This window comes from Staurois parvus, unplaced genomic scaffold, assembly GCF_062004578.1.
Source record: "Staurois parvus isolate SC_StPar_1 unplaced genomic scaffold, SC_StPar_1.0 ptg002042l, whole genome shotgun sequence".
In the NCBI taxonomy this organism is placed as follows: Eukaryota; Metazoa; Chordata; class Amphibia; order Anura; family Ranidae; genus Staurois; species Staurois parvus.
This window is the reverse complement of record NW_028319838.1, coordinates 57,501-73,958: the sequence shown is the minus strand read 5'-3', so window position 1 is coordinate 73,958 and position 16,458 is coordinate 57,501. Positions and strand designations below refer to the sequence as shown.

The 16,458-nt window shown below is 45.2% G+C and overlaps 1 protein-coding gene across 1 annotated transcript in view; it reads right to left on the bottom strand.

The window, feature by feature from the left end:
* LOC149432941 (very-long-chain 3-oxoacyl-CoA reductase-like) overlaps positions 1-16,458 on the bottom strand; it is a gene marked incomplete at its 3' end in the record, with an annotated part of 62,593 nt that overhangs the window by 43,613 nt on the left and 2,522 nt on the right. Inside the window, exons 2-3 of the mRNA XM_089664786.1 lie at positions 14,106-14,152; positions 13,156-13,231 (exon numbers count right to left, since the gene is read on the bottom strand). Of these exons, the coding sequence (XP_089520912.1) occupies positions 13,156-13,231; positions 14,106-14,152 (123 nt within the window). The remainder of the gene's footprint in view (positions 1-13,155; positions 13,232-14,105; positions 14,153-16,458) is intronic.

Sequence of the window (16,458 nt, the reverse complement as noted above, 5' to 3'; positions counted from 1 at the left end):
CTCAATGAGTGCAGGAATGCAGACAGAGAGAAAGAGAAATGATTGCTTTTACATCCTATATGGGTATAAAAGCAATCAGTGTAAAAAAAAAATAAAAAATCTTCATCACAGCCCACAAGTAGTACAGTGTCACCATGGTGACACTGTACTGCTAGGGTGACATTATGTAAAAAAAAAAAAAAAAACAAATAAGAAAAATAAAATAAAAATGTAAAAAAAAAAAAGTTTAAAAATTATAATTTTTGGTTATAAACTAATTTGTTTTTTTTGTTTTTTTACTAAAAAGATAACGGAATACATTTTGGCAAAGATTTATGATGAAATAATATTTAATTTGCAAAATTTTATAAAAAAAAAAAAAAAAAAAACGCTTTTGTTAAAATTTTTGGACTTTTTCATTTACATAGCAAAAAAAATAAAAATCCCAGCGGTAAATAAATACCACCAAAATAAAGCTTTATCTGTCTCCAAAAAATGGTAAAAAATTTATTTGGGTACAGTGTTGCATGACTGCGCAATTGTCATTCAAAGTGTGATAGCGCTGAAAGCTGAAAATTGCCCTGGTCAGGAAGGGGGTAAAAGTGTCCGGTCTGGAAGTGGTTAAGAGGTATGCATGATGATGGCCTTGTCTTGAGCTCTTTAAGCTGCTGTTAACGAGCGAAGTGTCATTGTTAATTCGGAGATCTTGATGCAAGCCAGGAGTGGAAGGGCTACTGGTGAATTTGCAGAGATCCACAATCAGATAAAATATCCCATTAAGGGTCAGTTCACACCACAAAAAAAACAAAACAAAAAAACAACGCACTCCAGATGCTCACACCACACTCCACTCAGTTTGCTATGTTCCAGTATGGTTCTGTGCAGAAAAAAATGCAGCATGTTCTACTTTGGAACTGACTGTACTGGTGTGAACTAAGGCCACTGGAATACATGGAAACAACTGTGCATGCATTTTTGATGCAAAAAAAAAAAACAAAAACAATCGCACTGGACTGCATCTAGGGTGGACTAGCCCTTAAAGATAAAAAGGTGCACTGAGACCCAATTAGTGTATAGGTCAATCCCTTGAGATGCGTAGTTGGTGCGATGGGTGGTGGATCACACGTAGTGCTTTATATTCACAAGTGGAATTTGAATTGTATGTTGGACTTAAAACACATATTGGAATACATTGGAGTCTTCCACCACTATTCATAAAGTGTTTTGTAATATCTAGGCTGCACAGTATATATGGTTGAATACGATTAGAGTGTGTAAGAACTTGGATTATTTGGGGGGGTCCCACCATCATTCATAATCATTTTCCACATATGAAATAATGTAAGTTAGGGAGGGGGTTGCGCTGCATTTTTTCAGTATTTTTTATTAGGTTTTGACTTACCTCACACTTTAAAGGAAATGTAGCTTGTTTTTTTTAATACATGCATGTGTTTAAACCTCCAAAGGCTAGAGCTGCAAAGGCAATTTTGATCCCGTGCTAAGAGATTTGACCACTTGCTGGCAGTCACCTCATTAGGCTAAAGCAGGGGTCTCCAAACTTTTTAAGTAAAGGGCCAGTTTACCGTCCTTCAGAGTTTAGGGGGCCTGTCCCGACATCAATGGGAATAAATAATGCCCCATCTTTGGTGTTAGTGAGAGGAATTGTGCCCCATTGATGGTGACATTGGCCTCCATTCTTAGTATCATTGGGATGAACTGTGCCCAATCGTTGGTGTCATTGGTTGGAATTGTGCTCCATCTTTGGTATCACTGGGAGGAATTAGTTGGTGAAGCGAAAAACAAACAAAAAGCGCACCAACCTTGCGCATTACCTCAGTACGCCAAAATGTATTAGTCACAGAATAATACTCACAAACAATGAAGTATATCAAGCATGTAAGTCCACAAAGGGACTAAGGATAAAAGCAGCCTGCGCGAGTCCCATCATAGAAGTGGACACTCAGGTAACAGCTGACGCGTTTCGAAGGGCGTCCCTTCCTCCTCAGAGCTCTGAGGAAATAGTGCCCCAAGGGTCAGATAAAAGCAAGCAAAGGGCCACAGTTTGATGACCACTGGGCTAAAGCTACACAGAAGTAAACAAATGGAATCCAAACAGATCCCAACAAGCGTTCAACCGATAAAAATCGGCCTTCCTCACCTACACCTCCTCCCTTCATGCTGCCAAACAAGCCTACTTTGTAACCCTCATCAATACCCTCTCCTCCAGTCCTCGCTGGCTCTTCTCTACTTTTAACTCTCTACTCTCTCACCACCCCCACCCAGTACCTCACTCACCACCTACAAGATTGCTAACTACTTCCAAAACAAGATCGACGCAATTCGTAGGGACATCGCCAGTGCTCAGACTTCCACCCCACCTAGCCTCCCTCACATGAAAACCCCCTCAACACTCCTCTCCTCTGACCTCGCAACTGCCCAGACCTCCACCCCACCTAACATCCCTCACACTAAAACCCCCTCAACACTCCACTCCTTCGACCTTGCTACCACTGAAGAGGTCACTAAGGTCTTCTCCGAAGCCCATCTCACCACTTGCCCCCTTGACCCTGTCCCCACACAACTCCTACGGTCACCCTCCTCCTCCATCCTACGCTCCCTCACTCACATCCTCAACCTCTCCCTCTCTACTGGTGCATTCCCCTCCCCTCTAAAGCATGAGCACATCACTCCCATACTTAAAAAACCTTCCCTAAGCTCCCACCTCAACGACAACAACCTCCTCAATCCGCTACAGTCTGGCTTCCGTCCCCTACACTCCACTGAAACCGCCCTCCTCAAACTCACCAACGACCTGCTAACCGCCAAAGCTAATGGCCACTACTCAGTGCTCCTTCTCCTTGACCTCTCTGCGGCCTTCGACACAGTTGACCACCCCCTCCTCAAACGATACTCTCTTGGCCTCAGAGACTCCGCTCTCTCCTGGCTCTCTTCCTATCTATCCCAGCGCTCCTTCAGTATTACCTAGAACGCTGCCATCTCCCCCTCTCTGTTGGGGTCCCTCAAGGCTCTGTCTTTGGGCCCCTTCTCTTCTCCATCTACACCTCCTCCCTTGGCCAGCTGATACACTCCCACGGCTTCAATTACCCTCTCTACGCCGATGACACGCAAATCTATCTCTCTACCCCTCGCCTCACCCCTTCAGCCTCCGCTCGAATTACTTGCCTACTGAGCGACATATCAGATTGGATGTCACTCCACTTCCTCAAATGAAACCTTTCCAAATCCGAGCTCCTAGTTCTCCCCCCAGCCCGCACCCCCCCCCCCCAACCTCTCTATCACGACCAACAACACCACCATCAGTCCCACCCCGCAAGCCAAAGTTCTAGGTGTCACTCTAGACTCCAATCTGTCCTTCCAGCCCCATGTGCAATCGCTGGCAAATTCATGCAGGCTCCACCTCCGCAACATCTCCAAAATACGTTCGTTCCTAACCCCAGAAACTACTAAGCAACTCATTCACTCCCTTATTATCTCGACTACTGCAACTCCCTCCTCACTGGCTTACCTCGTCACAGGCTATCCCTACTTCAGTCTATCCTGAACTCTGAGGCCAGACTCATCCACCTTACCAACCGCTCCGTATCCGCCACCCCCTCTGCTATTCCCTCCACTGGCTTCCGATTGCCCAACGCATAAAATTCAAATTGCTAACACTGACGTATAAAGCTGTTCATAATACTGCCCCAAACTACATCACCGACCTGATAGCCAAATACCACCCAACACGTAATCTTCGCTTCTCACAAGACCTCCTACTCTCTAGCTCCCTGGTCTCCTCCTCCCATGCCCGGCTCCAGGACTTCTCCGGGGCTTCCCCCATCTTCTGGAACTCACTACCCCAATCCATCAGACTGTCACCTACCCTCCTCACCTTTAGGCTCACCCTGAAAACCCACCTCTTCAGGGAAGCCTACCTCGCCCTCACCTAACTTCCGATCTCCTCCACTCCTCCTACCACTCCATCCCCCACAGCCATTTCCTCCTGTACCACTAGCCCCTCCCTTCTAGATTGTAAGCTCCAAGGAGCAGGGCCCTTGAACCCCTCGTGTATTGTATTGTTATTGTACTGTCTCATGTATTGTCTCCCATTGTAATGTACAGCACTGAGCAAACTTTTGGCGCTATATAAATACTGTATAATAATAATAATAATAATAAAGTAAACTATGCAAGTAGCACATACAATAGTACCCATTTTATAATAAGAATGCAACTGAAGTGTAAACACTCAACATCAAGGTGGACAGAAGACAGGAAGGAGGAGATTTCTCCATTGGAGTCCAAAAGAGACATGACAGGCCAGTACCTCAAGCCCCCCACATGCTTCACCAACATCTAAAAATATCATTAACCATTTGATTGCCCCCCCCCCCCATAATAAATCTAAGTTGCTGAGTCTGGCAGTAGCCTATGAGAGGAAAAGCTTTACTCCGCACACTGAAAGACAGTCCGATTTATTTCCATTCATTCAGAAAAATCAGGCCAAGAGCTTCTGTAATCCCATCATGCACTTCTCCATTCACGGAAAGCAGGCGCGAGGATCATGTGGCCCGTTCAAGCAGAAACTGGAAAGTGACACTCACAATGGCTGCTGGGTTTGATTAAAAGTTCACTTCTTAAACAGCAGGCAGGAAGAGAAAATAATTCCTCTGATTATGTCTGCACAACTGGGGACTGGGCTAAAAGTTGCTTTTAATGAAATGTTTGCATGTGCAGGAATGTGGCTTGCAGCAGGCAGCTTGGTATCTTGAGGATGAAGGCATGACACACAAAAACCCTTAGCTTCACTTTATGGAGAAGTTTGGCTGTCTTTGGGCAGTTGGGGGTCCAGAAACTGCAACTACCACTCAAAAAAAAAAAAAAAAAAAAAAAAAAAGTCCTGCCATGTGCAATGGCTTGACATACAAGGGAAACATTGTCCAATTCCTTAAAAACTTGCCCTCCAGCAGATTTACCACCCCCGAACACCCCCCCCCCCTCGCCCCTTTATGACCAGGCCATTGTTTTTGCTATATGGCACTGTGCTACTTAAACTGGCAACTACGCAGTCATGAAACTTTGTACACAAATGAAATTTATATAATTTGTTTTCCCCCCACACAAAATGGAGCTTTTTGGCGGTATTTGATCACCACCGAGGTTTTTTTTTATATGTTTTGTGCTGTAAGAAAGAAAAGAAAATTATAATTTTTGCTCTAAAACTTATACATTAAAAAAAAATTATTCATAAATATAGACCAAAAAGTATTCTGCTACGTGTCTTTGGTGAAATAAATAAATACATAAATATCAATAGGCGTATATTAATTGGTTTGCGTGAAAATTATAGCATTTCCAAACTAGAGGTATGGATACTGGAATTTTTTTTTTTTTTTTTTTTTTTTTTTTAACAATGGCAGCAATCAGCGACTTCTAGCGGGACCATGATAGTACAGTGGGCATTCTGACTATCTGCCACTGACATTTCCAGTTACACTAATAAAATCATCAGTGCTCATAAAACGCACAGACACTGTACTAATGAGACTGGGCAGGAAGGGGTTAACAACGGGGGCAATCAAAGGGTTAACTATGTATTATTGGTGTGCACTGTTTTACTAGGTGATCTCCCAATCGCCGGGTCCCAGCCATGAAACGCTACCCGGAACCCGGTGACTGACATGTACAGGAGCCAAAGACAGTGCAGGTAGACGGGAACGTGCACCCCCTACCCTGAGAAGGAGAATCGTACACACATACATTCATCGTATTTGCCTTTTTTTCCCCCTTTTTTGCATCTCAGTGCTGCTGATCTCCTCCAGCCTTTCAGCCACTTCCGGTCTACATGCGCTTGCAGCTGCACATCATTGCTCCTGATAGTGTCAACAATCATGCCCATAGAGTGTCGGCATGGCAGCCTATAGTCTCCACCAAAAATGGTTGGGACAGGTTCACAATGCCAGAGAACAATTGGAAGCCTTGGACAGAGCGCTGTCACCCCATAACTATACGTACCTAAACAAGAACCTTCATGAAAGGATCACCGAGTATTATTTTGATAATGATTTAATGATTGCACCAGTTGGAGTAATAGAAGCTCATAGGGACTAAGACTGAGTGCAGCTTTCCTCCCCTTTAGCTTATGGTATTACAGGGTGGAAGTGAAAGGTGGAAACAAGCCTTGAAAAGGCCAGGTTCACCTTTTGTAAAAAAATAAACATATGTTTAGATTTTTTCAGGCATTTACCAAAACATTCAAGCTATAGTTCTATAATGGATCTAGGCGGACAGTGCGCACTCTCAGGTTTAATTTGAGGGTATGTAGATCCAAATTGGGGGAAGGGTTTAGGAAGTACAGCTCTTAAGAGTAGCCATCCCCCCTTTTTCAAGAGACCAAAAGTAATTGGACAATTGAATATAATCAAATAAAATGTTAAATTTGTAATATTTTGTTGAGAATCCTTTACTGGCAATGACTGCCTGAAGTCTGGAACACATGGACATTACCAAAGACTGGGTTTCCTCCTTTCTGATGCTTTGCCTGAAGTCTGGAACCCATGGACATTACCAAAGGCTCGGTTTCCTCCTTTCTGATGCTTTGTCAGGCTCTAACTGCAGCTGTCTTCAGTTGTTCTTTGTTTGTGGGTATTTCTGCCTTTAGTTTTGCCTTCAGCAAGTGAAATGCATGCTCAATTGGGTTGAGATCAGGTAATTGACTCGGCCATTGCAGAATATTCCACTTCTTTTCCTTCAGAAGCTCCTGGGTTGCTTTTGCAGTGTGTTTTGGCTCATTGTCCATCTGTACTGTGAAGCGCTGTCCAATCAACTTTGCTGCATTTGGCTGAATCTGGACTGACCGTATATCTGTAAACACTGCAGAATTCATCCGGCTTCTTCTGTCTTCTGTCACATCATCAATAACCACCAATGACCCAGTGCCACTGGAAGCCATGTATGCCCATGCCATCACACTGCCTCCACCATGTTTTAGAGATGACGTTGTGTGCTTTGTATCATGAGCTGTTCCAAGCCTTCTCCACACATATTTCTCCCCGTCATTCTGGTACAGATTAATCTTAGTTTCATCTGTCCAAAGAATGCTTTTCCAGAACTGGTCCGGCTTTTTTTTTTTTAGAGGTTTTTTGGCAAAGTCTAATCTGGCTTTTCTATTCTTCAGACTTATGAATGGTTTGCACCTTGTGGTGAACCCTCTGTATTTGCTCTCGTGAAGTCTTCTCTTGATTGTAGACTTTGACAATGATATGCCCACCTCCTGGAGAGTGTCCTTCACTTGTCTGGATGTTGTGAATGGGTTTTTCTTTACCATAGAGAGGATCCTGCGATCATCCACCACTGTTGTCTTCCGTGGACGTCCATGACTTTTTATGTTGCTGAGCTCACCAGTGCGTTCTTCTTTCCTCAGAATGTACCAAACTGTGTATGTGGCCAATCCTAATGTTGCTGCGATCTCTCTGATGGATTTGTTTCGTTCTTGAAGCCTTACAATGGCCTGTTTCATTTGCATTGATAGCTCCTTTGAACGCATGATATAGGTTCACAGCAATAGATTCCAAATGCAAACACCACACTTAAAATCAACTCCAGACCTTTTACCTGCTTAATTGATGAAGAAATAACAAAGGAGTAGCCCACACCTGGCCATGAAACAGCTTTTGATTCAATTGTCCAATTACTTTTGGTCCCTTGAAAAATGGGGATGGCTGCTCTTAAGAGCTGTAATTCCTAAACCCTTCCTCCAATTTGGATGTACATACCCTCAAATTAAACCTGAGTGCACTTGAATGTTTGCCCACTCACAAAGAGCTGATCAGTCTAAAAATTGAATGTTTGGTGTATTGTAATACAGAGACAGAATAGCAACAAAAAAATTCAAAAGAAATGCATGTCCAACAAATGATGCCAATTTGCATGTTCATGAGGGAAAGAAGTATTTGATCCCCTATCATTCAGGATTTCTGGCTACCAGGTGTCTTTCATACAGGTAACAAGCTGAGATTAGAAGCAGCCTCTTAAAAAGGAGTGCTGCTAATCTCATTTTGTTACCTGTATAAAAGACACCTGTCCACAGTAGCAATCAAACAATCAATCAAATTCCAAACTCTCCACTATGGCAAAGACCAAAGAGCTGTCCAAGGATGTCAGGGACAAGATTGTAGACCTACACAAGGCTGGACTGGGCTACCAAACTTTTGCCAAGCAGCTTGGTGAGAAGGTGACAACAGTTGGTGCAATCATTCACAAATGGAAGGAACACAAAACAAGTGTCAGTCTCCCTAGGTCTGGTGCACCATGCAAGATCTCACCTCGTGGAGTGTCAATGATCATGAGAACAGTGAGGAATCATCCCAGAACTACACGCGAGGATCTTGTCAATGATCTCCAGGCAGCTGGGACCACAGTCACCAAGAAAACAATTGGTAACACTACGCCGACCCCTGATATTTCACCAACCCCTCTACGGCCCCACGCCCCCCCAACCCCCCTGCAAAGAAAATTGTAAAAAATAAAAAATGTAATATAAAATTAAAAAATTAAATAAAATGAACTAGTGACGCTAACCTCTGCCCTAATGACGGACACTGTCCACCGCCCTACTGACTGACACCGTACACACATTGTTCTCCTATTTAGTTAGGCCTTGCTTGTTAATTTCCTAAACCCCGGTGATTTTTGATCCTTCATGTTGTTCAGGCAGACATCTACCGCTAAAAAGTGGCCTACCCCTGATCTAGCTATTTCCTCCCAAGCTTTACTGTCCATCGTCTTCCCCTTTAATTTTCTGGATTTAAGTTCTTTCAATCATGAAAGCTTTGCATCACATATGGGTGTTATTTAGAGTGGTCTGCATGCAAATTCAATCTCCCTAGGAATGCCCACTCCTCTAGAATGACACCCACCCATCAAGGCATTTTAATATTTGCATAACTCCTAAGAGCCAGCACATTTTTTGCATCAGGGTTGAGAGCTCTTGAGAGGAGTACTGAGGCAGGGTGCTGTGGTGTTTTCAGGAAGCTATGTACAGCACCCTGCCAACCTCTCCCACTAGCCACGAGCTGCTTGAATAGCAGAGAGAAGCACAGAGACCCAATGATGACATCACATTAAATATACTATGTAATGAAAACATAAAGGCTTTATTTAAATGTTTGAGTAGAATGATGGTGGGGCCGGGGAGTGGAGACAAAATAAAACAAGATAAATGTCAGCTTTTTAGTCTACGGTTATTACACACACAGTATCTCCCAGAAGTGAGTCCACCCCTCACATTTTTGTAAATATTTGATTCTATCTTTTCATGTGACAACACTGAAGAAATGACACTTTGCTACAATGTGACGTAGTGAGTGTACAGCTTGTATAACATATAAATTTGCGGTCCCCTCAAAATAACTCAACACAGCCATTAATGTCTAAACCGCTGGCAACAAAAATGAGTCCACCTCTAAGTGGCAAGGTGCAGATTGGGCCCAATTAGCCATTTTCCCTCCCTGGGGTCATGTGACTCGTTAGTGTTACAAGTTCAGGTGTGAATGGGGAGCAGGTGTGTAAAATATGGTGTTATTGCTCTCACGCTCTCATACTGGTCACTGAAAGTTCAGCATAGCACCTCATAGCAAAGAACTCTGAGGATCTGAAAAAAAGAATTGTTGCTCCTACATAAAGATGGCCTAGGCTATAAGAAGATTGCCAAGACCCTGAAACTGAGCTGCAGCACGGTGGCCAAGACCATACAGTGGTATAACAGGACAGGTTCTACTCAGAACAGGCCTCGCCATGGTTGACCAAAGAAGTTGAGTGCACGTGCTCAGCGTCATATCCAGAGGTTATCTTTGTGAAATAGACATATGAGTGCTGCAAGCATTGCTGCAGAGGTTGAAGGGGCGGGGGGTCAACCTGTCAGTGCTCAGACCATACGCCGCACACTGCATCAAATTGGCCTGCATGGCTGTCGTCCCAGAAGGAAGCCTCTTCTAAAGATGATACACAAGAAAGCCCACAAACAGTTTGCTGAAGACAAGCAGACTAAGGACATGGATTGCTGGAACCATGTCCTGTGGTCTGATGACACCAAGATCAACTGATTTGGTTCAGATGGTGTCAAGCCTGTGTGGCGACAACCAGGTGAGGAGTACAAACACAAGTGTCTTGCCTACGGTCAAGAATGGTGGTGGGAGTGTCATGGTCTGGGGCTGCATGAGTGCTGCCGACACTGGGGAGCTACAGTTCACTGAGGGAACCATGAATGCCAACATGTACCGTGACATACTAAAGCAGAACATGATCCCCTCCCTTCGGAGACTGGACCGCAAGGCAGTATTCCAACATAACCCCAAACACACCTCCAAGACGACCACTGCCTTGCTAAGGAAGCTGAGGGTAAAGGTGATGGGCTGGCAAAGCATGTCTCCAGACCTAAACCCTATTAAGCATCTGTGGGGCATCCTCAAAACGGAAGGTGGAGGAGCACAAGGTCTCTAACATCCACCAGCTCCGTGATATCATCATGGAGGAGTGGAAGAGGACTCCAGTGGCAACCTGTGAAGCTCTGGTGACCTCCATGCCCAAGAGGGTTAAGGCAGTGCTGGAAAATAATGGCGGCCACACAAAATATGGACACCTTGGGCCCAATTTGGACATTTTCACTTAGGGGTGTACTCACTTTTGTTGCCAGCGGTTTAGACATTAATGGCGGTGCGTTGAGTTATTTTGAGGGAACAGCAAATTTACATGTTATACAAGCTGTACACTGACTACGTCACATTGTAGCAAAGTGTCATTTCTTCAGTGTTGTCACATGAAAAGACAGAATCAAATATTAAAAAAACAAAAATGTGTGGGGTGTACTCACTTCTGACAGATACTGTAGATGTAAACATACATGTCTGACATAACATAAGAAGTATGAGGAAATGAGAGCATTCCTTCATCTTTTGAGAGATACACGAGTGCGTGACCTACTCTTGATATGACTCAGGGCCAACCACTGAGAAGCATCTGGGATCCTGGAAGAGACTAGCTGAGAGGATATTGGTCAGTACCGGCTACAGCAGACTTACCGAGCCAGCGCAGAGTAGGAGATCCTGCAAGATGTTCCAAAAAGCAGCTCTGGCATTTCTCATCCACCCACAGAAACATGGGAGAGCCAGGGGGAAACCGGCATCGCTGCTCATCCCACTGAGAGACTTTCCTCTCCCTGCCCCTCCATAACTTTCAAGTGACTTACAATCACAATTATACACAGGGACTTCAGGGGGACAAAACTCACAAATACAAGTCAGCAATTATACGTGAATCAGGATTTCCCAAGCTGGACATCGGTACCCAGGGGGTGTGTGTTTTGTTGAATAGTTATTTTTGGTGCAAATGTGTCACAGCAATTCTTTTTTACGCCTGATTCATCGGTGTAGTGTTTTGGTCCCAAAGCTTCAAACTTAACTCTATCCTTGCAGTGGGGCCCCTTTTATACTTGTTTTTTTCTAGGGGACAGGAATACGGTCAAATAATTTATTAATTACTCTTGCAGGCTCTCTTCTGTAAGAGCAACACCCCCAAAGCTGCTCCTTTTCACTGCCAGACAGGCTGCAGCCTCAACGGAAACGATGCAGGACCTGCAGCCTCAACGGGAACCGTGCAGGACCTGCAGCCTCAACGGGAACCGTGCAGGACCTGCAGCCTCAACGGGAACCGTGCAGGACCTGCAGCCTCAACGGGAACGGTGCAGGACCTGCAGCCTCAACGGGAAACAATGCAGGACCTGCAGCCTCAATGGGAACAATGCAGGACCTGAAGCCCTGCACTTTACCTGAGGACACAAGAGGACCTGCCCAAATCCCAGGAACGTCAGAATGGTGGAGTGCCAACTGCTGGGGAAGTATGAGAAATAAGATTAGTAATTTACTTAACCAATCATCTCCTAAACAAGACAAGCATTTAACCCTTGTAAGGGGGGTGGTGCAAGGGTCATTTTCTTCTGCCCAGAGTTTAGCTTTGAAGCAATTGTATATCTAGATTAAAAAAAAAAAAAAATACAGTGTCATAGTTACCTGCTGTGTGTAGAAGTTTTGCACAGAGCAGCCCAGATCCTCCTCTTGTCGGATCCCCTTCTGGCGTTCCAGGCTCCTCCACCCTGCTGAGTACCCTCATAGCAAGCAGGCACTCCTGCGGGTTCGATTCAGAACTGCACTGTGAGTGTCCATTTGAACACAGAACGCAGGCCCCATCCCCTGCGCTATGTTCACTGGCTGCAATTGACAGCAGCAGGAGCCAATGGCTCCGGCTACTGTCTCCCTGTCCAGTGAGGAGAGAGAGCAGAGAATGCCACTGCTCTCAGGCACAGTGCTGAATCGAGGTTCGGGTAAGGAGGAAGCTGCACAATTAATTTTTTTTTTTTGCTTCAATGCAGGAGAATGCATTAAGGAAAATCTCTTCTGCCTTTAAAACCACTAAAGTTGAATTTTAATTTACGTATATATTTTGCTACCCCTGTTTTCTCCCTTCCCCCTCATGAACATGCAAATTACATTTTTAAATAAAACATATTTTCATTACACAATGGATTTTAGACCCAGGTCTTTGCTTCTGGTGGCTGATGGGAGGGGCCAACAGGTTTCTGAAAACATCACATCGCCCTGCCTCAGTACTCTGCTCTACAGCCATCAGCCCTGATGCAAGCAGTAGGATGGCTCTTGGGAGGAGTTATGCAAGTCTCAAAAGGAGTTCATTAGGTGGATATCAGCCTGGAGAAGTTGTTGACCCATGGCACAATACATCTACATGCAGACCACCCTAAGGTTCACGATGGTGAACCTCCATAATTGAAAGAACTGACATCCAATTAATAAAAGAGGTGGGTCAGGGATAGTTAGGCTGGACAGGAAAGGGCTAGAGGATGATTGGACACCCTCCATTCAGGATATGAGGTAGACGATCTGATTTGCTGTAGCTTCTAATGCACATTTTGAGAAGCTCACAATGCACCAGGTACAGGCATTTGTTTTGATGTCACTTATCATACCCCAAATGGTCACCTGTCTTGGAAAGCTAGTATTGACGTGTTGTCATTAGCCACAAGATTTTCTCTTCCATTTTTAAAAGCATACTGAAAAAAAAATAACAGCTGAAATGAGTCAAAAATAAAAGGGGAACCAGACTCACGGATATTTTTGGACACCATATCAAGCTTATCCTGCGATCTACTGATAAGAACGATGGAAATGCCATGCCTCGCCAGCTGCAGAAAAATACCAGAATAATTTAGTCAGTTATAGAAATGAAAAAGTCTACAAAACCAAAAGTAATCATGGAATCCTCTTCATTAACACCAATAATGGGGCACTACGCCTCCCACTGACACCAGTGATGGGGCGCTATGCCTCCCACTGACACCAATCATGGGGCGCTATGCCTCCCACCAGTGATGGGGCGCCATGCCTCCCACTGACACCAGTGATGGGGCGCCATGCCTCCCACTGACACCAGTGATGGGGCACCATGCCTCCCACTGACACCAGTGATGGGGCACCATGCCTCCCACTGACACCAGTGATGGGGCACCATGCCTCCCACTGACACCAGTGATGGGGCACCATGCCTCCCACTGACACCAGTGATGGGGCACCATGCCTCCCACTGACACCAGTGATGGGGCACCATGCCTCCCACTGACACCAGTGATGGGGCACCATGCCTCCCACTGACACCAGTGATGTGGCACCATGCCTCCCACTGACACCAGTGATGGGGCACCATGCCTCCCACTGACACCAGTGATGGGGCACCATGCCTCCCACTGACACCAGTGATGGGGCACCATGCCTCCCACTGACACCAGTGATGGGGCACTATGCCTCACACTGATGGGGCGCTATGCCTCCCACTGACACCAGTGATGGGGCGCTATGCCTCCCACTGACCCCAGTGATGGGGCACTATTGCTCCCGCTACTGAACAAACCCTGAGGCCATATTTATTCTCATGAATGCTGGGCCTGGGGACATTTTCTACCCCCACTGGCCACAATCCAGCCCCCCTAGTCTGAAAAACAATAAACTGGTCTTCTGAAAAGTTTGTTGACCTGTGTGTTGTAGCAAAACCCCAATTCTCACCTCTTCTGCATATGCCTTTCCAATTCCATCTGTAGCTCCAGTTACAACTGCAGGGAAAGAAAGAACAGAGAAAGGTGAGATAAAGCTCATTAACATCAACATACAGCATTTATTAACATTCACTGGCATGTCAGAGACATCAATGGGCTTATCTAAAGTACATGTACACCCCAGCAAACCAGAAATGGCTGTATGGGATTTCTCTGGTGTGCGGATGGCATTAGTCCTTGACTGTGTATTGTCTGTAAAAAGGCAACTTGTAGATGTGTGACAGGTGAGAAAACACAAAACAGTTTGTTGAATAAATGGGTCAGGGGCTCCGAAAGCCACACTAACATGAACCTTGCGGTTTGGGTAGGCTGATCCTGGGGAGGCAGCCTAAAGGCACAAAAAGGGTTTTTACTGCCAACACATTTCAGGGGCTTTAGTGCATACAATTCATCAGGGTAGAACTAGATAGATACAGAAAACATACTGTAAATAAAAATAGAACTGATTTGATAAAAAAACACATAGAACACATAGAACCGAGACTGAAATACATACAGGATTTCAGTGCACAGAATACAGTAATGAAAAGGATAGCGGAGCCAGACCCTGGTGAAGAGAGAGGAGAAAAAAAACAAAACGTTTCGGGGATGTAAAAACCCCCTTTCTCAAGAACCTCCTACGTAATATACCATTCGAGCAACATCATCTGCTATATGTTGCTCAATGTGCCCAGGGCTGCTGTTAGAAATCATGGGGCCCCGTACAGCCTACCTTACCTGCTTCTCCATCCTGCAGCAATCCCCCATACCCTGCAGCAATCAGCAGGAAGGCAGGAGGGAGAGGCGAAGAAGCCATCAGCACTGCTGAAGAGGCACACCGGGGGGCCCAGCAGCAGGGGGAAGGAGACTATTAAGGAGAGATGACCAGTGATGCGGGTGGGAAAATTTACTAGAAGAGATCCCCTGTAGTTTCTCCCTGCAGCAGCTTAAAAAGTAGTGAGAGGGAGAGATGAAGTCAGCCTTCAGCTGCAGGAAGAGCCATACAGGGGTTCAGTTCCCAAAATCCACCCCCCCCCCCGCCCTGGTTACCGCCTCCTGTCCATGAGCATTTACTAGAAGAGATGCCCTGTAGTTTCTCCCTGCAGCAGCTAACAGGAAGTGAGAGGGAGAGGAGATTTATTTATTTCGGGTACTTATATAGCACCATCAATTTACGCAGCACTTTACATATATATTGTACATTCACATCAGTCCCTAACCCTCAAGGGGTGTACAATCTAAGGTCCCTAACTCACATTCATACATACACATACTAAGGACAGTTTAGACAGGAGCCAATTCACCTACCAGCATGTCTTTGGAGTGTGGAAGGAAACTGGAGTACCCGGAGGAAACCCACGCAGGCACAGGGAGAACCTGCAAACTCCAGGCAGGAGGTGCTGTGGCTGGGATTTGAACCAGTGACGCGAGTACTGCCAGGCGGAAGTGCTAACCATTCAGCCACTGTGCTGCCCCATGAGATGAAGCCAGCCTTCGGCTGCTGCAGGGAGAGCCATACAGGGGCTCAGTTCTTGTAATCCCCTTACTGCCTTGGTCACTGCCTCCTGTCCATGATCCAATTCCTCATGCTGCCCGGGCATCCCCTACTAAACCGATGGGGACTGGGCCCTGTACAGGAGGACCGGTGGTACTCCCTTATCAGGGAATACCTATGCTGTATTATGCGTGATGTGATATGACATACTTCAATATTTGTACCTATTAGTATAATTGTATGTACAGTTGTGTTCAAAATAATAGCAGTCAGACCTCACTAACCGGATCAATCATTGTTTTTGGTAGAAATGATATTTCTACATGGCAAATAATTTCCTAGCAGGTATAGTAGAGTAATAGAAATCCAACAGACCCAACAGTCATGACATGCATGCTGCTGATTCTGTGTCATTGAATCACTCATTGAAAGGGGCGTGTTCACAATAATAGCCGTGTGGAGTTCTATTAGTGAGGTCATTCATTCTTTGAAAAACAGGTGGCAATTATTGCCCTTATTTAAGGAAGGAAGGCAGCAAATGTTGGACATGCCGGTTACAGTGCATTTCTCTCTGAAATTCTGAGGAAAATGGGTCGTTCCAGACATTGTTCAGAAGAACAGCGTACCTTGATTAAAAAGTTGATTGGAGAGGGGAAAACATATAAAGAAGTGCAGAAAATGATCGGCTGCTCAGCTAAAATGATCGCAAATGCTTTAAAATGGCAACCAAAACCTGAAAGACGTGGAAGAAAGCAAAAAACTACCATTCAAATGGGTAGAAGAATAGCCAAAATGGGGCGGACTCAGCCAACAATCAGCTCCAGGAAGA